Source organism: Mastigoproctus giganteus, chromosome 13 (assembly GCF_048544385.1).
Source record: "Mastigoproctus giganteus isolate SK-2022 chromosome 13, ASM4854438v1, whole genome shotgun sequence".
NCBI classification, from domain to species: Eukaryota; Metazoa; Arthropoda; class Arachnida; order Uropygi; family Thelyphonidae; genus Mastigoproctus; species Mastigoproctus giganteus.
In genome coordinates, this window is record NC_143587.1 from 53,758,104 (window position 1) to 53,783,471 (window position 25,368).

The following is a 25,368-nucleotide window of genomic DNA, read 5'->3' on the forward strand; positions in this document are numbered from 1 at the left end:
ATAATTATGCTTTATTAAAAATAAATGTTAATACACTGTATAGCAACATACACACATTAGAAATTAACTTTCAGAATGCATAGTCTTTATTAATATTCCCAAATGAGTATTTCCTTGGTAGGACTGATATGAGAGTTCTCAATTGCGGGTGGGGTGGCCTATGTCAACTTAATTTTTCAACTAAAATCAAAACATGCTACATGATTACTGCAGAACCAAAGCATTCCAGATTATGGAAATGATCCCATACTGATGTGACAAATAACATTTTCAGACATTAATTTAAACATTATCATTCATTATTCCATTAAATGAGCACACATCACGAAGTCATTGGTATGTTGTTGATGCTTTGGCACATCAATGACTTAAGATTATTTTCTGCCACTGTATATGTCTGCAGGAATGCATATTTATGGACTGATTTGTATGTTGTGCAAGCTGAAAAACCAGGAATAACTCAGGGAGAAACTTTATATCGTCTACTTGAGATTGGCTAACTACAGCTTCAATTAGAGAAGCCTTTAAATATTCCTCCTGTCATCAACGGGAATCAAACCCAGACTTCTCTAAATGAGTGACAACTAGCAAATTCACTATAATGTCACAGAGGACAAACTTGCTAGAAATACATTCTCTACTATTTCACTGCAGGAGAACTTAACTGTTTCTTGCAATATTCACCAAAATGTTTGTATCATCATATTTTAGTTGAATATCTAATAATACATGAGGTTCCTCATCATAAGTCTCTTCTGCTCACTTAATTTTTTAAAATCAAATTTGGAGAGTAAAATCTGTGGTGCATGTAATTATTAACATGTGTACAACAATGAGCAGTATAATTTGTGCAGTTTGAAAACTTCCTTAACAGAATTTCATTTATATCAGAATTCTGATGAAATCTACAATTGGTGTATATGAAACATATCTCAAACATATCAGAAGAAAAAGGAAATAAAGATTAAGAATACATAAAAGGCATTCAGTTGTTATTAAAAAACAGGAATGTTTTAGTGGAAGACAATGCTTACTTTTTAAAAAGTAAGCATTGTCATTGAACACAGTTTTGTTTAAACAAAACTGTGTTCAATGACAATATGATGGGCTGAATGATGGGAATTGAAAGACCAGCTGAATAAGTCTTCAAAACCACAATATAAGTATATATGATCACAGGAAGAGACAAAAAATTAATGTCTACTTATTCCTGAAAACAATGTACTGTTTGGCCTTTCTTTCTCACTGAACAGTGAATAGCAATGTGTTCTTGGACACGTCAGAAAGATCTGATACCAATTTTGAATTGGATGGAGCATCTCCATCCATTATCTAAACTGCATCATTTCAAGAATGCTTTATTATCATCATTATTATCATTATCAGCCATATGGTGCAAGGAAGCCTGAGGCTTTTGCTGCACCAGGCAAAAAAAAAAAAAAAAGAAATTCTGAGTTACCCTAAGAGAGAGAGAAGGGAATTACCAAGAAAGAGAAGAATGATGATATCCAGCTCAGGATCCTGGGTGTGCCAAGCCCATACTCACCAGATGTGAGCCCCTGGGGTTGATTGGTGTGGTTCCAATTCTGCCAATCTGTGTAGGGCCATTTTCATGATTGCCATCCTTCAGACTTTGCCCAACCAGGTACTTTTTTTTTTTTTTTTTTTTTAACTGAACAAGGCAATTTGTCTAGTTATGGAGATACATAAGGGAGAGGGTGTACAGAGTAAAAGTGAACATGTTGAATAAAACTGAAAGAGTGAATCAAAAGTTCCAGATATGTAAAAAGCTAAATTATGAAATGGATACATGCTGAATTTACAGTAGGCATTGAAACCAAACAATTATGAATGCCTATCATAATCGTTTAGTAAATATTTGCTACAATTTAATTTATTACTATTCCAATTCACTCAATATACATAAGGTATACCCATCGATAATTCTCAAATACCTCAATGTGTAATGTATAAAGATTTCTTTCATTAGTGTTCTGGTAATTATACTAATTTCTGGCAAAGATTTAAATTAAATTATTTTAAATAATAATTCAATATCATTTATTAAATCTAAGTTAAAGGTGTAAAACAAAAGAAATCAGGGTTGTTAATCTAAGCTGTACCAGTAATGGGAGAATGAAGTGCACATTTCAACTGCTACATATCCACAGCAACCACGAGATGCCTAAACAATGTTTGGCTGAGTTTTCAGCTAGTAAGGAAGAATCCACACCAAGAACCAAAGCTGTAACTACTGACCAAAGTGGCATTTTCTTCAAAAGTTTTACATTAAAATTTTCTTTTGTAAACAAAATAGTAGGAAATACTCAAAATCATACTCACTGCAGGCTTCTCTGCTTGGAACCTGCGCTTACAGTCTTGCCCAAATAGCACAGTATTTTCTGGAATAACTTCATTGCTAATCACTTCACACATGGCTCCAATCACACATCCTGAGGTTAACTGAACATTCCTACCCAACTTACCTTAAAGAAAGAAAAAATATAGAAAATGCAAACCAGTTCATAAAAAATAAAAAAAAATTCATAAAATTATTGTATATTGCATTCTATCTGACATTAGCTGATGGATGCAATTACACAGGTTTAGGCAAAAGATCAAACATTTTTTTATGGTACTATACACAATAGCAATAATTTTTTTAAATTCATAGAGAGCAAGCGAGTATCCATATTTTGAGTTATTTGCTGTTTAATGCTTGTAATCCATTACAAAGAGGCAACATTACTCTCTTTTAGCACTATCTATCACTCAGTGACCTTTGTAACTTAGTGCAGACTATTTGCAAATTACATAAACCAGTCAGAGTGTTTGTGTTAATCGGTGACCACTTTGACTTATGTTAAGAGACAGAAAAATGCTTAGTATGTGGGCACAGACAGAAAAATATACATTTGATTACAATTGCGAAATTTTTCTGTAGTTGTGTGGAATTAAATTATTTTTTGTGTGTGTAAATTAAGTCACTATCTACAAAATAATTGTGGAAGTAGCTTTAGGATCTTTCTTCTCATGTTCAATACTGCTTTGCTAAGTTAAAAAACAAAAGATATCAATTTTATCACATATCTCCATGTTCAAAATGAAAAATTCTAACATCCTGCAAATCTGTGTATGTTTTTTTTTTTTTATTATTATGCTTTATTTTAGTAGGTGAAATATTCTTTAGTATGTATAGTTCTGTATAATGCATTCCTTTCAACAGCTTCCATGTAATCACTTCTGTAAATGGAAACTTATTTACATGCAAAAAAAAGATTTACTTTATGACCAATGTAATATTTCCCAACTATGGGTGATGTCAAACTGGTTATCAGCTCACGAAAACAATGTATAACAAGCTCACATAACTGTAACTTGCAAGAGCAGTCTGCACCAAGCTATGAAGTTCACAGAGTAAGTGAGAGTACTAAAAAAAAAATACACAAAAGAGTGTCACCTTTTTTTGCATGAATTAAAAGCAAATAATATCCAAAAATATGGATACTATATCTTTAAAAGAATAGGTACAATTACACATAATAGACAACACAGCACTTATTTTAATGTACAGCTTGTATACATCACACTGTATTATTAGCAATGGCAGCAAAAATAAAACTTTACAATTCATTATTATGCACAAGAAATTGATTAAATATCTCCATAACACAACTGTTTTCTTTCACCTACTGACTAAATTCATGTATTAATCATCTATTCAATGTATTCTACCAAAACAAAAGTAGGAGATTCATAACATTTTAAATGAGATTTTAATCATGAAAATTCAGTATAATAATAATAATGTTCTTGTTTATACTCTGGCACGACCACCAAGTTGGTGGAGTTTACAATAAATCAATCAATACAAATATTAATCGTATTTAGTAGTCACGGGCTTGAACTCTGGTCCACTCAAAGAGCATGTGCTACTGCACTCATGCTCCTGACCGCTCAGCTACATCAAGAATGTTAATAAGAGTATTTGACTATAAATTTCTCTTTGACATGTTCACTGCCTTTATGCATATATGCATAAAACAGCAATAGGAGTGATGTGCACATCATTTTTAAGCACACAACTGAGCACCATAAACATAAAGGAACACGAAATTAACAATTACAGTAGAACTTCGATTGTCTGTCACCCTATTTACCATCAATTAACCCTACAACACCATAATGCATTGTGATATTGGCATCATGTGTCACTCAGTCTTTGTTTATAACTCACTGTATACGGCTGTACTTTAACCTCTTGTTTCATATTTTAATAATTTTTATTTAGTAAGCCCATTGAAATAACAGAGAAATGTAAGCGAGTAGTGTTGGGATTATTACAAAAAATTGAAATAATCAATTGTCTAGGAAAAGGTGAAAGTGCTACAAGTATAGCATTGGTTTATGGAATGGGAAGAACAACAGTAAATGAAAAAAGCACGATGCAGACAAATTTGAAAACGTGTCGAAAATGGAAACCACTGACGGTAATGTTAAAAGTCGTAAAACAATGAAGCTTGCTAAAAATGAACAATAGGATACTGTAATATTTCAATGGTTTGTTCAAAAACGTAGTCAAGGAATTCCATTGTCGGGACCTACAATAATCGAAAAAGCCATTGAAATCAATAAAAAACTAGGTGGAGATCCTTCATTCAAGGCTAGCATCGGAGGGTTGGATAAATTTAAGTTTTGCCATGGTATGCGAAAGTTGCTGATCCAGGGTGAGAAGCTAAGTGCAGATAGCGTAGCAATTTCTGTTTATCATGAAAAACTACAGAAGGAAATAACTGATTGAAGTTTGGTTAAAGACCAAATATACAACTGCGATGAAACTGGCCTTAACTGGAAGGCACCACCTCAAAAGACACTGGCCTCAATGACTGAACATATGGCACCGGGATAAAAGGTTGCATCACTATAATGGTATGTGCTAATGCCAGCAGTAGTCATAAACTGTCTTTGGTTGTTATAGGAAAACCAAAAAGGCCTAAATCATTTAAAAATATTAATTTAAATGCTTTGCCAGTTAAATATTTCTCACAAAACATGTGGATGAGTCAAGATATATTTCATGGTTGGTTTCATAAAATATTTGTACCATGTGTAAGATCACATTTGGCATCAAACAGTTTACCATAACATGCAATGCTACTGATGGACAATGCACCTACTCATCCTATACAGGTATGTGATTTAAAAAGTGATGATGGCAAAATATCATGCAACTTTCCCCCAGCAAACACAACATCTCTCATTCAACCGATTGACCAAGGCATGACTGAGAGTATGAAACATCATTATCGCAACATGTTCATTGAAAAACTTGTTTCAGCAGAAAATAAATTAGATGTGATACAGATTTGGAAAAGCTACACTATAAAATATGCAATTTAATGAGGTTATAAAAGAATCTGGAATACATTGTGGCCAGAAATATATTCAAGTGATACAAAAACCATTCCAAAAGAAACTGAAATTTTGCAGTTATGTTCGAATGTCCCTGGTTTTAAAAATAATTCTATGGAGGAAGTAAATGATTGGCTGGATATGGACAAAATGGACATCGGATGCAAAATTTTAGTCAATGAAATCGTGCAAAGAAAGAGTGATGACAATGATGATGTCCAAAATGCAAAATTCTAAATGGGATGATTCTGAAACTGAAGAAGAAAAAGCTGGTGCTGATGGAACAACAAACATAATTAGCCACTGTGAAGCTGAAACTATGTTGTCAAAGTGCATTGAGTGATTCAAGGTAAAAGAAGAAGCAGATGCTAAGCAAGTGTTACTTTTGCGTAAAATTCATAATGTTGCCTCCCAAAAGGCTCTAGGGGGAATGAAACAAAAGAAACTGGCTGACTTTTTTAGAAAAGAAATTTAATTATGTAATATTGTTTTCTTTTAATTTTTTTTTTATGACATTATTAGACCAATGTAATGTCAAAATATTAAAAATAGGTATGTATACAGATATCTGTACTATGATTTTTTGATGACTCGGTAAAAAATAAATAATAATTAAAGTTTAGTTAAATTTCATTAGGTTATGTATTATGTAATAAAATAAACAAGTTAAATGATCCGGTCTATTGTATGTATGTTTTTAATGTACATATTCTATTACTCGACTATTCGATTATCCATCATGGTCTCGGTCCTGCATCCTGACGAACAATCGAAATTCTACTGTACTCCATGTTGGCACACAGACTGAATGCTTTGCAATAATGTTTAGCTTTTGATGCCTTGGCATTTTTTTTTTTATTTCTTTTGTTTGTGTACATGAAAATTTTTTTTATAAAATTTTAAGATTTGTTCTGATTTACAACTCAGCAAAAAAGTGTTTTCTATTAACAATGAATTCCAAACTTAATTTTCGACCATTATGCATGAATTTTCAGAATGACGAGGATGTTAGAATGTTGATTTTTTCAGAACATTCCAAAAATTATGGCATATTGAACAAGTTCTCTCACATTTGAGTGGCAGTAAATGCGTTAAATAGTGATGTACTTATGAAGATTCATATTCTGATATTAATAAGGTTTTTACCGTACATATAGTCTTGACTGCTTGCTTGTCTACCAGGTTTTCACTGTATTAATAAGCACTTAATGTTTTTCAACCACTATAAGTAAATTTTAATAGTCTCAATTTTTTACAAAAAAATTAAAATATACATACACATTTTCTGTTTATACTTACATTTTGACTCCAAAACATTATTGTCACCAATTTTCAAAGCTTCACTATCTGTCAAGAGAGTTAAGTTTCCATTTTAAAGAGAAGGAAATAAGAAACTTCATCTTTTATTGACATAGTTGTACTTCTATTTAATGGGCACAAGCTTAGTAGTCAAAATCAATACACTGCATCAGTGGTTACCAACCTGTGAACTGCAGCACTTTGGTGTGCTGTGACCTTCTTCAAATGTGCCACCAGATTAGTTAATACTCCACTAGACATCATGACTTTGCCAAGAAAAAAATGTTTTATTCTTCATAAAGTTTAAACACAAAGCGTAACTCAAAATTTAACTAATGAAGAACAGAATAACCTTGATTCACAAGAGCATTGGTAACAATCTATATTTGTTAACATTTTAGTATTAGCAAATAATGCAAGAAAGCAAGCTTATAAAAGAATGAGCGGAAAAAAAAAAAAAAAAAAAAAAAAACCTCCCCACATCACCTGTCCATCCCCTACAATAGTCTATCTAGTTCTTCCTTGAATTTATTCAAACTACCCACTTCTGCAACAACAAATAGAAGTTTGTTCCAACAATCAACTACCCACCGGCTGAAGGCAAACTGCTGCAGATCTATCATCAATCTACATCCCCTCGTGTGTAGTTTGAGCAAGAGGAAGAACACTATTAGCATCGAGCTTGCTCAATCCATTCAAACCCTTGATGCCTCAATCAGATCACCTTGCAGGTGCCTAGTTTTCAGACACCGCAATTTGCAGAATTGAAGCCTTTCTTCATAAGACCATCATTTTCTTCCCCTCACCAATCTCGATGGTCATCTCTGCATCTGTTTCAGCAGATCAACATCCTAAAACAAGGCCTCCAGACCTGTATGCAGTATTCAAGATGAAGCCTAACCACTGCCTTGTAAGTGGGACTTTTGCTTACAATTTTAACATATATTTGACTAAACTAACTTCTAGCTACATCATAAATGCAATTAGAGAAATATCAACTTACATCATCTATGTAATGATATCATCCCTGTTCAAGACAGTACAGGTACAATGTCAAAAAACCAGATGTCCAAACTCCAGATATTTTTAAGATTGGGTTTTTTTTGTTGAATATTAGTAGTGGCAAATGATACAAGCTTACACAGCATTAGTAAAAAAAAAAAAAAATCCCATTACTTCCTCAAATCTATATGGAATACCCACTTCCACAACAGATAGAAGTTTGTTCCAACAATTCATTACTCTCTGGCTGAAAGAAAATTTTTGCACATCTAACCTCCAACAACCATTCTTTCTCAATTAAATTTATATCCCATTATGCGAGTTATCTGAGCTAAAGTAAGATGCCATTAGCATTTAGTTTACTCAATCCATTCAAAGCCTTAAACATCTTAATTAGGTCTCCTCACAAGTGCCTAGTTTTCAGATGCTGCAACTTGCAGTCCTTCTTGGTAAGAGTATCCTTTTTGTGCTACTGTCTAATCTTGTTGCTCTTCTCTGTACTCACTTCAACAGATCCACATCCTTCATGAAATAGTGCTAAACTAGTTAGTTTAGCACTATGAAGTGTGAAGCTACTCACTATCAGAGAGAGAGAGAGAGAGTAGTTCTGCTGGCTGGTGAATTAGGTCTCTGAATACGATTATATTTAAATCAAGTTAAATAATTAGCTTAATACTTCTGAGAACACAGTTGGCAGCCTTCTGCACGGTGCTCACTGTATGAATGAGCACATACTTTCTGCTATGTTTCTAACATAAAAAAAAAGCATATGACTTTATAAATAAATAACTGGACCATCTTATATTTGGAACATGAAGGGGTACTACTTCACTGGATCGAGTCAACACACAACTGCTTTGAATGGCAAAACATTCACAAAACTGTAATAATGCTATGTCCATTTAAAACTACAAAGGCAAAAGAAAAACAAGTTATGTGCGAGGAGATTATAACCAATGACTCCACATTTTGAATAAAACAATACCACAGTGTTTTTTGCACTAGATTTGTTTGGTTTTTTTTTTTTTTTTTTTTTTGCACTGATTGTAGGGCAACTAATTGTTCCAGATTAGAAACAAGTGGTCAGGAAATGAATTTTTTTTGGAAAATAAAAATGCGATTTTGTTGTGATTATTTCACAGGACTGAGTTCCTTTATAGTTTTCTCATTACAAAATTTTGACCATTCACCCAAAGGGATAAAAGAATAAACCAAAGTAAAAATAATTAGAGTTCATAAAGTTAAATAATATGCTAATCATGCAGAGAAACTGACAAAACACAGGTAATGTAGTGGTCTCTATTCATGAAGTTGCAACTGATTTGCCAAATGGGAAAGTTACTGAGGCTAGTGATTGCATTCTCCATTTGCCAGTGCTTGGATTTTGACAATTCCTGCTTGGTTAGATTTATTGTCCAAAGTTCAGAAAAATACAATAAAATTACAATATCTAGTTTATTAGGTTTAATTTTGCACTCTGCACTTAAGACATTGTATATTTTATTTTGTATGGATTTTAATCATCCAATCTGTACATATTCAATTCTTTTTTTTTTTTGGCCTGATCTTTACAAGTCATGTTCAAAATACAAGGTCTCCAAATTTATTTTCCATGAAATACACAAGGTACAGAAATGAAACAAGTCATTTTTCTATATAATCTGCAAGAAGGAATATATTTTTCACACCTTTTCTTCCAAGCTGTGACAGCTGTCAGAAAGGTTTGTTTGGAGGGGATGTTTAGGTCACTGATGAACAGCTAAAGCAGCTCTTTGTGGACTAGGAAAAGTTGTGCACCAGTAGATGAAATTGCTACAGCTATAAGCATTTTTGTTGCTCCATGCAAACTATTCTTCATAAAGATCTCAGAATGTATCAGCCAGTAATCTTCTACATCAGCTTTCTTAGGAACCAAAAGACATTCATGACAAGTTGTGTGAAGCAATGCTCACTCAGGATGCTTCAATGAATGGTAATTTCCTCTGTTCAATTGTAATGATGGATGAGATGCATATTCCACTTTTTAACCAAGAAACCAAGTGTCATCCAATGGAAGCAGGCTGAGTCACTTTGAATACACCACAAAAAGTTGTGTTGCTGAGAGTGCAGAAAAAAAATGATGTTACTGATTTCTGGAATATTGATGGAATAATCCTTGCATATTGTATTTTCACAGGCACTGCAGTGACAGGATATTCATATGAAGAGATCCTGAAGAAGTTTCTCTCAGCATTTCAGAAGAAATGTCTACACAGACTGAATCGCATTCAATTCCATCAGAACAATGATCTGCCCCATCATGTTGCCAAGGTGTGAAATTTTTTGTAAATAAAAACAAAATTGAGGTGATTCCACATTCATCACAATTGCCTGACTTTGCACACAGTACCTTTGGTTGTTTCCAGCGATGAAGAATGCTGTTTGTGGCAGAACTTTTCCTAGATAGTTGTTGGTGACTATTGTCAGGGAAACGAGGAATATGCTTTGTAAAAAGGATAGGTGGAACAGGACCAGGGTATGTCTGCCAGGGGCAAAGGTTGATGACGTTGTAGAGCGGATATCATCTTTTAAGGGTACAAAAGGTGATATAGTTGTACACATTGGCATTAATGATATTAAGAGTAGGAGACTGGCAGAATTACTTAACAAGTACAGGTCACTGTTGACAAAAAGCCATGAATTAGGGTTGAATTTGAAAGTGTCTGCAATCCTGCCTAGACACAATAGGAGGGAGTATATGATGAGAGCCTTGTTGATCAATTCGGCCCTGGAAAGATTGTGCAAGGCTCAAGGGGTAGAATTTTTTTCAGCCTGGTCTGTACTTGTTAACAGGAGACACTGCTTCTACAGGAATGGGATACACTTAAGTAGAAAGGATGCAAGAATATTTGCTGATGCTATCAAGGCAGTGTTAGGTGTTTCGGAAAACTGTTAGCTTAGGGGGATACAAGGACTAATAGATTAACAGTAGCCACTGGCAGAGGTGAAAGTCATTCTTGCACTGCTTCTATTGGAATGAGCAGCAGCCTAGAAAACAAGATTCAGGATATTTCAGAGACTGCTGGGAGTCATTACAGTACAAGTAAACACATGGGTTGTGTTAGGGTAGCTAAGAATAGGAACAGGTGCATGTATACTTGCATGTACACCAATGCTAGGAGTTTGGTAAAGAAATTTGATGTATTTGAGTTATTGCTCAAAACATCAAAGGCATATATTGTTGGGATATCAGAGACGTGGTGTCACACAGATATAAGGGAATGCAGAACTGGAATTTGGGGAGTACAATGTGTACAGAAAGGATAGACAGGATAGGAAGGGAGGAGGGATTATGATAGTAGTTAAGAAACACATAAAATCCAAGGAAGTGAAGCCAATCAACATTGCTGAACAGTGCAGTGTCGAGTCAGTTTGGTGTGACATAAGCACTGGGAGATCACAATTGAGAGTAGGAGTGTGCTATAGGCCTAATGACTCTGATGAGTATAATAAGAAGCTGTACATAGAGTCTTATAATGGGGGATTTTAATTTCCCAGACATTGACTGGAATTTGTGGGTTGGTCACTCACATACTAGCAAGGCTTTTGTGGATTTATTGGATGATTGTTTTCTACATCAGCATGTTCGGGAGGCAACTAGAGGGAGTAATACTCTTGATCTGATTATCAGTAGTGATTCTTCATGCATTAAGAATCTGCAGATAAAGGAACCACTAGGTGGCAGTGATCACAGTGTGCTGAAGCGGGATTTATTCAAAGAGGTAACTACCATCAGGGGTAAAGGGGAGAGTTTTTGCTTTCGTAAAGGCAACTACGATGGTCTGAGACAGTATTTAAATTCCATACAGTGGGAACAACTGATGATGTTACCAAAAGCAAATTCAAAATGGAAAGCATTCAGAGAACTTATCTTGGAAGCTACTAGGCTTTACATACCAACTAAGAAATATTGTTCAAGGTTTAGGCCTAAATGGATGTCAGATGAACTAATGAGACATATGGCAGAGAAGAAAAATGCATGGGATACATATAAATTAATGGGTGACATGGAAGCCTATGATAGATATAAGCTGGTCTGTAACCAAGTCACAAAGAAGATTAGACAGGCAAAGGCAGATTATGAGAAATCCTTGGCAAAGGATGCAAAGAAAAACAGAAAAGAATTCTTTACCTATGTACACTCTAGAAGGAAAGGGATGAATCAGATTGGTCCACTGGATATTGATGATTATACTGTTGATGATCCTGCTCAGGTGGCTAACAAACTAAATGAGTATTTTGCATCTACATTCACACATGAGAATTTATTCAGGAAGGGGAATGCCAGAGGTGAAGTAAACTCTGGCAGTGAGCTAAATGATTTTATAATAACTGAGAGGAAAGTGGAGGAGAAATTGTTGAGGATAAACATAAAAAAGGCATCCAGGGTGAATGGGATCTATCCAGTTATATTAAAGGAGGCAACAAAGGAAGTAAGCAAACCCTTAGCCATAATTATGAGGGTTTCTTTGGACTCAGGGGAGATACCCATAGACTGGAGATGTGCAAATGTGACCCTAATTCACAAAGGAGGATCAAAGGCTGACACAAGTAATTATAGCCCTGTGAGTTTAACTTCTGTTCCAGGAAAATTAATGGAGGCACTGGTTAAAGAAGCACTGCAGGATCAAGACTTCAGTTATAGCTCAGACACAGCATGGTTTTGTTAAGGGAAAGTCTTGCCTGACCAATTTGATTGGATACTATGATGCAGTCACAAAAGAACTGGATGCAGGGAATAACTTTGATATTATATATTTGGATCTTAGAAAGGCTTTTGATACTGTTGCACAAGGAAGACTGCTGCACAAATTGGAGCAGTGTGGCATTGGAGACAAATTGCTGCTATGGATAAAGGGATGGGTGAGGGGGAGAAGAGAGAGTGGTAATCAATGGACTAATGTTTTTAGTGGAGTCCTTTAGGGTTCAGTGTTGGGTCCATTTGTATTTATAAATGATACTGATGATGGTATATCAAGTTTAATATCCAAGTTTGCAGACAATACAAAGGTTGACAGGGTTGTTAAGGACACTACTGATGCTATGCTGCTGCAACAGGATCTGGAAAGGTTGAGTAGATGGGCTGAGAGGTGGCAAATGAAGTTTAACATTGACAAATGTAAAGTATTTTTACATATGGGAAACAGTAACCCTAGAGCAACATATCAACTCTGTGGTACTACACTGACAGTGGTAGAGAATGTAAAGGACCTGGGGGTAATTGTGCAGGCAGATATGAAGTTCTCTGAGCAGTGCAGACAGGCTGCAAGAGTAGCTCATAGTGTCTTGTCAATGATATACAGGAATTTTCTAGCAGGGATAAGGAGGTGATTATTCCCTTGTATAAGGCTTTTTGTTGTTATTTGGTTTTTAGGAGCATTAGCAACTAAGGCCATATTGCTCCGGGATATGCGGTGGTCATTCCCTGAATGACCTTTCCGCATCCTCCGTATTTGGTGGTGACGGGCTCGAACCCCGGTCTAATCAAGAAGCGTGTGCTACGCACTGCTGCTCCTTCCCACCTGGCTACGGAGGCGCCTCTTGTATAAGGCAATGGTCAGGCACACCTTGAGTACTGTATACAGGTCTGGAGGCCTCATTTCAAGAAGGATGTAGAGCTGCTGGAACAAGTACAGAGAAGAGCAACAAGATTAGTGAATGGAACAAAGGGTTGCTCTTACGAAGAAAGGCTTAAGTTTTGCAAATTACAGTGTGTGGAGAGCAAGCACCGGCGAGGTGATCCGATAGAGGTGTATAAAGCCTTAAATGGTTTGAGCATGCTCAATGCCAATGGGATTCTTCCCCTTGCTCAGAATAATCACCTGAGAGGGCATAAATTCAAATCGAGGAAAGACAGATGTAGGATAGATGTGCGGAAATTTGCCTTTAGCCAGCGGGTAGTTGGTTGGTGGAAAAGACTTCCATTCCTTGTTGTGGAAGTTGATAGCCTAAATAAATTTAAGGCTCAGCTGGACAGGTACTTCGAACGAACAGAGGGGTGAAATGGGAGTTGGTTTTTTTTTTTTTTTTTTTTTTTTTTGGTTGAAGCTGCATAAGCTTGCTTTCTTGCATCATATGCTTCTACTAATGCTAATGCTAGATGACAAGCAGCTACTTCAGTCACCACTTCAATTTGGTGTTTAGCCAGTGGACTAAACAAACCTCCAAAAAAATCTTCACAGTGGCATTTACAACTTGGAAGAAAAGTGTAAAAAATGTGTATTCCTTCTAGGAGAGTATGTTGAAAATCGACATTTCATTTCTGTATCATGAGTATTTTTGGAGAAATAAATTTGGAGGCCTTATAACTTGAATGCACCTTATATATCTCCCTTCTTATTTATTTAATGTTCTGCTTTAAAAATTAATGAAGTATGACTATTAATTGCATTCTTCTTATAATTTTGAATGTGCTGTGTGTTCAAATCCAGGTGATATCACAAAATATAGTAATATTTATGTAGTGTCTTGTGCAATCCTCTAACCCCATACAGTCATTCTAGAGTATAAAAAGACAATTTATGTTATGCTATCTCTGATCTAGATGTTCTACTGAACCATTCACACTTTTAATGTTAAGAATTGGTTTTTATCAGCCTTTTGGTCTGGCCAATGTATATCCATAGCAAAATAATTTCTTATTTCTTGTGTTTTTGTCTCCTTATTTTTATTTGTTTTTTGAATTTACTGGCCATTTCACCCATCATTTTAAAGCCAATTTCTATATTGTTCTGTTTCCCTATTCTTATGCTTTACTGTGTTCAATTTTTATAGTGTGAACTTCTGCTTCCACTGAAGAATGAGGCAGAGCATTGAGCCTTAAGGCTAGAACTTACATGTTCAACTTAGAGACAAATATTGTTACACATAGTTCTGCCTAAGCTGCTAATATCTTTATAAATTGTACAGCATCACCTGAAAAGGTAATTCCACTATACATTTAAAAATGTGAGGTGCAACCAGGACAGGTGTTCTGAATTTCATGACTTCTCAATAGTCACAGTGGTCTCTCTCTGAATAGAAACAACCTGCCAGCTGACACCAGTTGAGTTCTGCTATTTGCATTCTGCTGGACGGGTGGAAGGTCACTAAATCATCTTTTAAGCTATTTTGCTTGGGAAAGAGACAAAAATGAAATGAGGCAAGGTCAGGTGACTTTGGAAGATAGGATACTAAAGGTATTTTTTTTGGACCAAAACTCTTCAATGAAGAGCATGATACATGTGCATGCAGGTGCACTATTGTGGCAAAGAAACCATCCACAATTTTCACCAAACCTTTCCCCTTAACTAAATCACAAGTTACTTCTTCAAAATAGGCCTTATTTATCATCTGATTCCAAACAAATTCAAAATGAATGATATCCCCGAATGTCAAAAAACACTGTTTTCACATCTGACTGAACCAGTCATGCTCAGTTCATATGACTAGTTCAGTAATATGCCCACTCACTTGGATACTTTCTTATCCAGGAGAGTATGGTGACTTCACTATGATAAATGGAATTTTATATCAGGGTCATAGCCATATATCTGTTTCATCACCAATAATAATACAAAAGAGATGGAGGGCAAAATTAGGGTCCATTCCTACCTTCTATCCAGCTGTTAGTACACATTCCAACTCAGAACCATTTGATCATCATTCAGAAATCTTCAAAAAACTTTTCTGACATTCAATTCATGCCAATGTTCTTGTTCAAAGTTGTTCAACGTGACCCAGAAGAGATTCCCAATTCATCAGAAATTTTTTGGATGGTTAGTCAGCAATCAGAATGAATTTTTTCGTGTACTTTATAAACCAACTTCTTCACGTCTTGAGCTGAAGATTGGTCATCTTTGGCAGTTTGTCAGCTGATCTGAAAACATTTCAGCTACTGATAAATGACAGCCTTAATTAAGCAAGCATCACCAGATGCAATTCTTAACATTTGAAAGATTTCTCCTCCAAATGTTAAGATTCACTTCACTTTTCTCAATCTTCACATAAAACAAGCCCAGACATTGTTCCATTTTCATATTCGTTATGATTGTGATATAGATCTAAGATATGTCTCAACTACAACATGCATTATTCACTACTAGTTTGACAGATCAAGAAATAGCTTGAACCCAGTAATGTGGCAACTTCCTGCTCTATTTATCATTGGTCTCCTACCTCTATGCTTCTTTTGTAATAATAAAGAACTTTTAGCGCTTTTTGATCAGCCCTCATATGTATGTCTCTCAACCTTATATACACAGAGTGGCTGGTTTATTAGGTACACACCATCATCCATAGAATGATGGGATGAGCAGCATGTGTTTATTCCAAGCTATGTACGAGGTGCTACCCAAATGTTTCCGAAATTTGACACTGCAGTGTTACCAGGAATGGTAACACTGAATGCATCCTTTGGGAATTAGTATGCCACGTGGCGTCGGGCTGCATAGTCATTGAATATTCATGCACAGTTCTTTGGTGGTGTGTTTCGCGTAGTTTGTGATTGTTGTGATGGCTGGCGTAAGAGAGCAACGTGCTTGCATTGAGTTTTGTTTCCTTCTTAACGATACAGTAGCAGAAACCCATAAAAGTTGAAACAAGCTTTTGGTGACAATGCTTTAGGCCAGATGCAGACTGGTTTAACTGGATTACTGGTTTAACCATTTTAAAAATGGTCAAATGTCAGTTGATGATGATTGCTCTCAGCGTCCATCAGCCAACTCCACCCTGGGAAATGTTGCAAAAGTTCAGGCGGTGTTCCATGATGTCTGCAGGCAGACCATCCACAACATTTGTGGGATTGTAGGACTATCGCACGGCACGTGTCAACTGATTTTGTCAGACGAGTTGAACACGGGAAGGACTGCGACCGAGTTCGTGCCACAGTTACTGAGTAAAGACCAAAAGCAGCATCACACGGAAGTTAGCAAAGATCTTCAAGAATGGGCCAGGAATGATCAAAACTTCCTTTCTATGGTTGTCACTGGTGACAAGAGTTGAGTATATGGGTATGATCCAGAAACCAAGCAACAATCATCCCAGTGGAAGAGCCCATCTTTGCCCCAACGAAAGAAAGTCTGACAAGTGAGGAGCAATGTGAGGTCAACGCTGATATGTTTTTTGGACATTGATGGGATTATCCATAAGGAATTTGTCCCTCCTGGAGACCGTCAACTCAAAGTTCTACTGCAACATCCTGAGGTGGTTAAGGGAAGCCGTCCATCCAGAGAAGTGGCATGCAAGAACTGGGTCCTTCATCATGATAATGTGCTGACCCACACATCTCTCATTGCGGCACAGTTTTTGGAATCCAACAACATGACAATCATTCCCCCTTAGAACTCTGCGACTTCTTCCTCTTCTCAAGAACGAAAATCAAGCTGAAGGGTTGAAGATTTGACAGCATAGAGGATATCCAAACACTATGACGAAGAAGGATTTTCAAGATGCATTCAAATCATGGGAGACAGGTTGGGATCGGTGTTGACACTCTCAAGGGGACCACTTCGAAGGTGATGGTGGCGAATAAGACCCAGGGTGAGTCTAATTTATTTTATGAATACATTTCAGGAACTTTTGGGTAGCACCTCGTACAGCAGACAGCCAGATACCAAAGGACACATTGTGCACATAGCACAGAGGGTCAAGTGGCATCAGTGGTTCCCACAACTCTGCCAGATACTGAAGAACAGTGTCTCTGTGTGCATGCACAATTTAGTAAGAGAATGGGCAAAAAGCATTAACTAAGTTACTATGAGGACAGCATGACAGTTGGCACCAGATGTGCCAGTGCAACCGTCAGGGACAATGCCACCATGCTGGAGTATTCATGCATATACAGAAATACCAAAGATGGACCAACAACCATCCAGCCAGTTTCTTATGGTTGGAAACAGCCAGCTTTGTTGATGTGAGAGGCTGGTCTCTCACATCAACAAGAGCTGTGCAGTTCAACAGAATGGGCTACAATCTGTAAAATGATAATGCCACACAAGAGCAAAGACACTATTCCAACAGAGAGGAAAACAGAACAATGATAAAATTACATAAGAAATAAATTATATTACACAAGAGCCCAAGCTCATGACAACACACTACTGAGTGACAGTGCACATCTAAAGTAAAAATATCTTGGAGAATTTTTGACTCGGTTAGCTTCTCCCTTCCCTCTCCTCCCTATTTTGAATGAAGGGAACATCCGTATCATACACTCAAGACGGGGAAACAGGAAGATAGCATTCAAATAACCTTTGAAAGAGGAACTAATCAGAAAGTTAATGGTTCCAAATGTTTTATAGCTGATGCTGTCAGTTTTTGTCCTTGAAAAGAAAACTACTATATCTTGCTTGCTTTCATTTGTTTGCAGTGCTTTTTTTTTTTTTTTTTTTGTTTGCTTTTGTTATATATAATTTTGCACTGATTTTTCAAAATAAGCAGTAACATCATAAAGTAATTATTTATTAATTTACTTTATTAAAATTATTTTTATATATATATTTCACATTTAGAGTGATGTATGGTATGAGTAACCAAGAAAATAAATTATAAATATTCATAGAGTGTCTAAGTCCTTGATCTAGGTCCTTGAGGTTGTCACAGACATTATCTCAGATATGCCAGACAGCTGTACTTGCTACCTGGGAGTCTAAAACGCTGATGGAACTGATATTCAGGTGACACTCAAGCCAAGTGGACCCAATTTCGGCAAAGTCCGGACGGTCTGTGACAGCCAAATCCTCTGCTTGCACCTTCACGATGGTGGGACTGTTAGTAATCCTGGGTATAACCTCCATGCACAAGTACATGGTGGATGACCACCCAGGTGTGAATCAACGTAAGCAGGGGTCGAGGTGTGGCGCCCACACCACATGGAGGAATGCCGACCCTCTATGTTACCAGGCAGTACTAGGTGGTAGATGACTCTCATCAACCGGTGAAATACCACCACTCTGCATATTGGAGGCTTGAAGTGGTGGATCCCATGTTTAGTCTCTAGAGCTAGGTTCCGGTCAACCCTTTCCTATCTCTTCCATCATGCAGTATGATTGATAAATTTTGAGGTTATGATGAACGTCGTGGCGAGATCCAATATTCCTTACATTTCGAGGGTACAGCTCTAAAACGGTGTTCGCAGGCCGGCCGCTAGTTAATACACCGGACCGAACCTATTGGTAACTCTCTAGGAGGCTTCTGGATCAGCTAGTGTATAATCTTGCTACCTCTACTCTGCCAGATAGTGACTGGAGGGAATCCGAGTAGTGTGTATGCGGGGAGCATTGTCGAGGCCACGTTATGTCAAGGATCTGGGTATATTCTTACGACGTGTACGCCATATCCAAAAATTTCATTACTTCATACAGCATGTCCCACCCACTTTTTCTTACCATTGAATACACCATGAATTGTCAAACTAATAGAGCAAGCTTATCTGCAAAAAGATCTAAACCTCCCAAGCACTTCCTAATTCATTTCACAAATATACGTGGTCTCAGTTCTAATCTCAATGATGTCCATTTCCACTTGCAGTCTGCCAAACCCAATGTACTTTTTCTGACAGAATCTAAGTTATCGGTTGATTCAACTACTGCTCATCTCAGATGCCCAAATTATTCGCTGTATGATTCCTTTTGCCTCAAAGGTGGTACTTGTGCATATGTCCGTTCTGATATTCCCTGTCAGAGACTTGGCAATTTGGAATCTCCTCTCTTTGATCTTCTCTGGCTTAAAATCTCTCTACCCCATTGTGTCAAATTCATCTGTTGTCTCTACCGTTCTCCCAACTCCACTAATCACTTGGAGCTCTTTGACTTCCTCTCTTTACAACTTGACTTTCTCCAGTCCAACTTTCCTAACAGTGAGGTAATTTTCCTTGGTGATTTTAATGTTCACAACTCCAGCTGGCTTCCATTTTCTAGTCACACCGAGCCAGCAGATCGAGATGCTGAGGCTCTTGCAATTACTAATGACCTAGCACAGACTGTTCATTTACCTACAAGAATACCGGACAATCCTAATCATACAGCCAATACGCTTGATCTTTTTCTCACAAACAACCCTTCTAAGTACATGGTCGAAGTGAGAGCTCCTTTAGGCAGTTCAGATCACAACTTGGTGATTGTCTCTTCTCTACTGGAACCTTTATCTCATGGCAATTCCCAACCTCGTGTTTTTTGGCATTACAAGAATGCAAAATGGGATGACATGCGAGACTTCTTTTCTTCTTTTCCTTGGTCAGATTACTGTTTCAAAACTTCTGATGTCAACATTTGCTCAGATCGTGTCAGTGAAATTATTCTTGCAGGAATGGAATCCTTTATCCCACACTCCACTTTAAAATCTCGTCCTTTATCTAAACCTTGGTTTTCCAATAAATGTGCTAAGGCTGTTCAAGAGAAGAATGTTGCATATCGTAATTGGCTTGTTTCTAATTCTTCAGTGTCATTTTCTGCCTACACCAAAGATCGCAACAATTGTAAAGCAGTTATTAATCAGTCCAAACTAGAGTTTGAACAGGCTAAGAGTAGAAAACTTGCTTCTTGCCCTAATGGTAGCCGAGCATTCTGGTCTCTTGCCAAAGCTTTTGGCCGGAACTTTTGCCCATCTCTGCTCCCACCTCTGTCGAAACCAGATGGTTCTGTTGTCACTTCAGCCAAGGATAAAGCTGACCTGCTAGCATCCTATTTTTCTTCCAGCTCATGTATTAATGATCTTGGTAAAACACCTCCCACCATTCCCAACACACTCCATTCAATGCCTCCTGTGGTCTTCCGTCAAAAGGATATCAGAAGGATTTTGATGAATCTTGATGCTAAGAAAGCTCCAGGTCCTGATGGTACTTCCCACCTCTGGTATGGGTGTTGCAATTGTCCAATATTTTTTAATTGGCAGTATAAATGGCACAATCAAACTACTTTAAAAACTAAACAGGTACTGTATTTCTATGAAAAACCACCATGTAATGTCCTTCTCCAATTATATTAAATAGGTACTACTAAGTGCTATACTGTAAGTTGGTATTGCTTGTCACACAAAATGAATAATTTTATATGTTGCAAATACATATTAACAATGATATACAGTCTAGGAAATATGCAAAATGGAAAGAAATTGGTGTTTGGAAATTCCGTTATAATTTCCAAACACCAATGCATAAATCCAGCACCAGCAGTACTTCTTTTACATCCAAACAGCCTATTTACCTTCTATCCTTGTATAGACTCACACAGAAATATTCAAAAATACCAGATTTTTAATAATTCTAGATTTTGAGTTCAGATTTACGAGTTTTTACTTCAGTACAAAAAAACAATATTCTTCCTGACCTTTTAGTATAAGTATTAGTATACATATTTGCTATATAGTGAAAGGAAGCTACAGGCTTTTGCTACCTTGTCTCAAACAGTCATAATTTGCATAAAGTGGTGTTTACTTTTGCACAATTGCCCATATGTTGCTTTAGCTTAGCATTACAAAAATTGTTAGCTCACCTCTCACTTCAATTTTCTTTCTTCTTCAGAAAGTTCAAAATCTACCTAAAAACAACTGGTAGATGCAACAATACAACCACTGTTTATACTGTTAGAACAATTTGCATACTCCAACCAATTTTGGAGGTTAATATTAGTAATGACCGCATGGTGCAAGAAAGCCTATGGCTTATGCTGCACCAGCCAAAAAAAAAAAAAATCCGAACAAAACAATGATAAAAACAAAATAAATAAATAAATAATAATAATTAATAAAAAAAAAAGGAAATTAAACCTATCATCCTATGCGCTTCCCTTACCCGAAAGTACTATCCAGATGACCTTTGAATTTCCCCAAACTATTGGCTTCTACCACCCATGAAGGCAAGTTATTCCAGTAATTTATAACTCGCAGGCTAAAATAAAACTTCCTGCAGTCCAATCTAAACATTTCCCCCCGTAACTTGAATTTATGTCCCCTAGTTCTAGCATCATTTATAATCTTGAAAATTTCGTCCTCATTCATTTTACTGATGCCTCTCAGAGCCTTAAACACCTCAATCAAATCTTCTCTAAGGTGTCTAGTTTCCAAACTCTGCAACCCACATATTCAAAGTCTTTCTTTATAAGGATGCCCTTTTGCTGATCTCACCAGGCGAGTTACCCGTCTTTGCACCCTTTCAAGAAGCTCGGTGTCTTTCTTTAGGTGCGGTCTCCATACTTGAACACAGTATTCCAAGTGTGGTCTAACATAAGCCTTATATAATGGGATTATCACGTTCCTATCTCTACTTGCAAAAGTTCGATAGGACACCATGGGCCTTCCTTGCAACCTGTTTACAATGCTCAGAGAATTTCATGTCTGACTGTATCGTAACACCCAAGTCCCTTTCCTCCAGTACTGGGTTTAGTTGAACTCTACCAAGTGAATAAGTTATTTTGGGATTACTGTTTCCCAGGTGTAAAACCTTATGCTTTGTTGGATTAAAGCATAGCTGCCATTTTTCTGACCATTCCTGAAGTCTATCTAGGTCTCTCTGAAGAAGCTCAGCTTGACAGTGATCATTAACTACTCTACCAATTTTAACATCATCTGCAAATTTAGACATCACGCCCTCTATCTCTTCATCAATGTCGTTTATGAAAATTAAAAACAACAGTGGCCCTAATACTGATCCTTGGGGAACCCCCACTTCTTACATCAACCCAATCTGAGGAATAGCCATTTATCACAACCCTCTGCCTCCTGCCCTGAAGCCATCCTTCTATCCATCTAAGGATTTTCCCAGTGATTCCAACCTGTTCCAGCTTATAAAGCAACTGCTCATGTGGGACTGAGTCAAATGCTTTGCTGAAATCTAAATAAACAATGTCGAAATTATTCCCTAAATCCAGCTCGTGAGTGACCTTTTCGAAATAGCGAACCAGATTTGTTAAACATGATTTTCCCTTTACAAAACCATGCTGAGTATCCTTGAGAATTTCAATTAGATCCAAATGATCCTGAATTCCACCCTTGATCATTGCCTCCATGATTTTCCCTACTACTGAAGTCAGACTGACAGGTCGATAATTTCCAACTTCACTTTTAGAGCCACCCTTATGTATGGGAGATACATTTGCACTTTTCCAATCCCAGGAAATCTCCCCAGAGTCTAGTGATGCTCGCATAATTAGCCTCAATGGTTCAATGCACTCGCTTGCCGCCTCCCTTAAGATTATAGGGTATATTCCATCAACTCCAGGAGCCTTACTGGTCTCTAGGCTCGAAAGTTTTTTCATTAAATAATCTTGCGAAATTTCAATATCATTAATTACATATTTTTTAACTTCGCTCCGACAATTTCCCATTGCCACAAAAGGTTTTTCATTTGTAAATATCGATGCAAAATAACTGTTGAGTTCATCTGCAACGGCAGCTGGTGTATTTAATACTATCCCCTTTCCCTTATGTGAAGGTCCGATCTGGTTTGTCCTGCTCTTCTTGGCATTTATATATGTGAAGAATTCTTTATCCCCCCCCCCCTCTTTGCTCTGTTTGCTAGTGATTTCTCATAAACAGCCTTTGCCTGTCGAACCTTTTCTGTGGCTCTATTACACATCATCTTGTAGCAAGTATAGGCTTCAGTACTTTTTATTGCTCTGTAACCTTTCCATGCCACCTTTTTCTGCTCAAGTAATGTGGCAACTTCACTATTCATCCAACTTGGAACCCTCCTCGTGGAGTATTTTTTTAATGATATATATGCATTCAAGGCATCTGTGATTAATGTTTTAAAAGCGTACCACAGTCCAAATGTATTCATTTTCTGCACAATATCTACCCAGTTAATAGAGGCCATGTAGTACCTTAAGGCATCGTAATTTCCTTTTCTGAAATTAAAACCCATTCCTTTGCCTTTTACTTCTGCTACCTCTCTCGTCATTATCCATCGCAGAACTCTGTGATCACTTCCTGCTACTGGTTCCTCTACTGTCAGCCCTGTTATGTCATCTGATTCATGTGTGATGATGAGGGCTAGGATATTCTTTTCTCTAGTACTTTCCCTGACATGTTGATACAAATAACAGTCATCTAGTTGATTTAAAAATTTTGTTTCCCATGTCAAGTTTCCTTCCCATTTACTCCACTCAATCAGAGGCAAATTGAAATCACCCATAATAAGACATTGACGCTTACTTGCCCATTCCATTTGAATGTAGAGGCTTTTGTCATAATCTTCACAATCACCTGGTCTGTAGATTACTCCTACTCGCATTATACCTTTGTTTCCAACTATCTCACACCATACAGACTCTATACTAGCATGTGAAATGTCTGAATCCGGGAAAGCTATCGTCGCACTCAAGCTGCTTCTGATAAGAAGCATTACCCCACCACCCCTTCTATCTATCCTATCCTTCCTAAATACATTATACAAGCTGTACTTAAACTCATCATCCCCAATTTCCGGGTGCACTACGTCTCTGTAAGCCCTATTATATCCGCGTTACTTGTTTTAACCAGCAGTTCGAATTCGCTCATTTTATTGACGACACTTCTAACGTTACTGTATAAACAATTAAGATTTACTGTTCTTGTATATTTAACAACCCTAACACAACCCTTGAAGTTTTTTAGGCTCTCTTCCCTGATATTAGCTACCTGCTCACATGAAACGTTTCTGCCCCCAGAACATTTAGATAATACGTCCAGTTGGGGTAACAGATAAGAACTCTTAAGGTATGTGCAAGAGTTACTTTGACCAATATTATCAGATAAATGCGTGTCAGTATTACCCACATCCCCCCTAACTAGCAGTTTCCCTGAACCTTTAAGGTATCCTCAATAATACTGGCAAAAACTTTTGCACCACCTTTGTTTAAGTGTATCCCATCTCTACATAACAAATTCCTTCTACCTACAAGTGTGGGCCATGCCGATAGAAATTTCCCCCCTAAAGCCTTGCAGATTCCTTCAAGTCTTGAGTTAATCCACAAGCCTCTTAACATATAATCCCTCCTATCGTGTCTGGGCACAATTGCAGACACATAGACATTATGGCCTAGCTCGCGACATTTCCTCAGCATGGTCCTGTATTTTTCCAACAAATCGTCAGATCGTGTACATTTAATATCATTAGTCCCCACATGAATAATAATATTCTCTTTACCCCCTTTAAAATCTGACAATCTGTTGGTGACATCATCAATAGTTGCTCCCGGCAGACATACCCTGGTTCTACTCCACCTATCCTTATTACAAAAAATATTCCCCGTTTCTCTGATAATGGAGTCTCCTAATAAAACAATGTCCTTTTTAACCAGAGTAGTTTGCACTTGGTTTTTCTGTTTTGAGGCTCGAATCGGGTGTGCATCACTTGGTAGATTGCTGGAGTCTTGAGTCCCTGACGAGCTCCCAGATGCATTATTCTCGAGGGCAAGCACCCGTTTTTTCAGGGACTCAAATTGTTCCATCAGTGCACCAAATTGTAATTTAAGATCAGTGCACTCCTTACATCGATCACAAAGAAAAGAATCCCCAGGTGAGGTAGGATTAGTCACCAGGTCGACCTTGAAAAACATTCCACAGGTTCCACAATGGATTAAATCATTACTCACCCGTAAATCACCATCGGCTATTTATGTGTGAGTCACGATACCCTGTGACGTGTTTAAGGCAGATCTC

The 25,368-nt window shown here is 37.1% G+C and overlaps 1 protein-coding gene across 2 annotated transcripts in view; it reads right to left on the reverse strand.

Moving 5' to 3' along the window:
* The window catches only part of DCTN6-p27 (dynactin subunit 6), a 41,518-nt gene that overhangs the window by 4,910 nt on the left and 11,240 nt on the right, over positions 1–25,368 (reverse strand). For both annotated transcript variants that reach the window (XM_090388167.1, XM_090388168.1), the window contains exons 5-6: positions 6,712–6,759; positions 2,344–2,486 (exon numbers count right to left, since the gene is read on the reverse strand). In XM_090388167.1, coding sequence (XP_090244293.1) covers positions 2,344–2,486; positions 6,712–6,759 — 191 coding nt within the window. The remainder of the gene's footprint in view (positions 1–2,343; positions 2,487–6,711; positions 6,760–25,368) is intronic.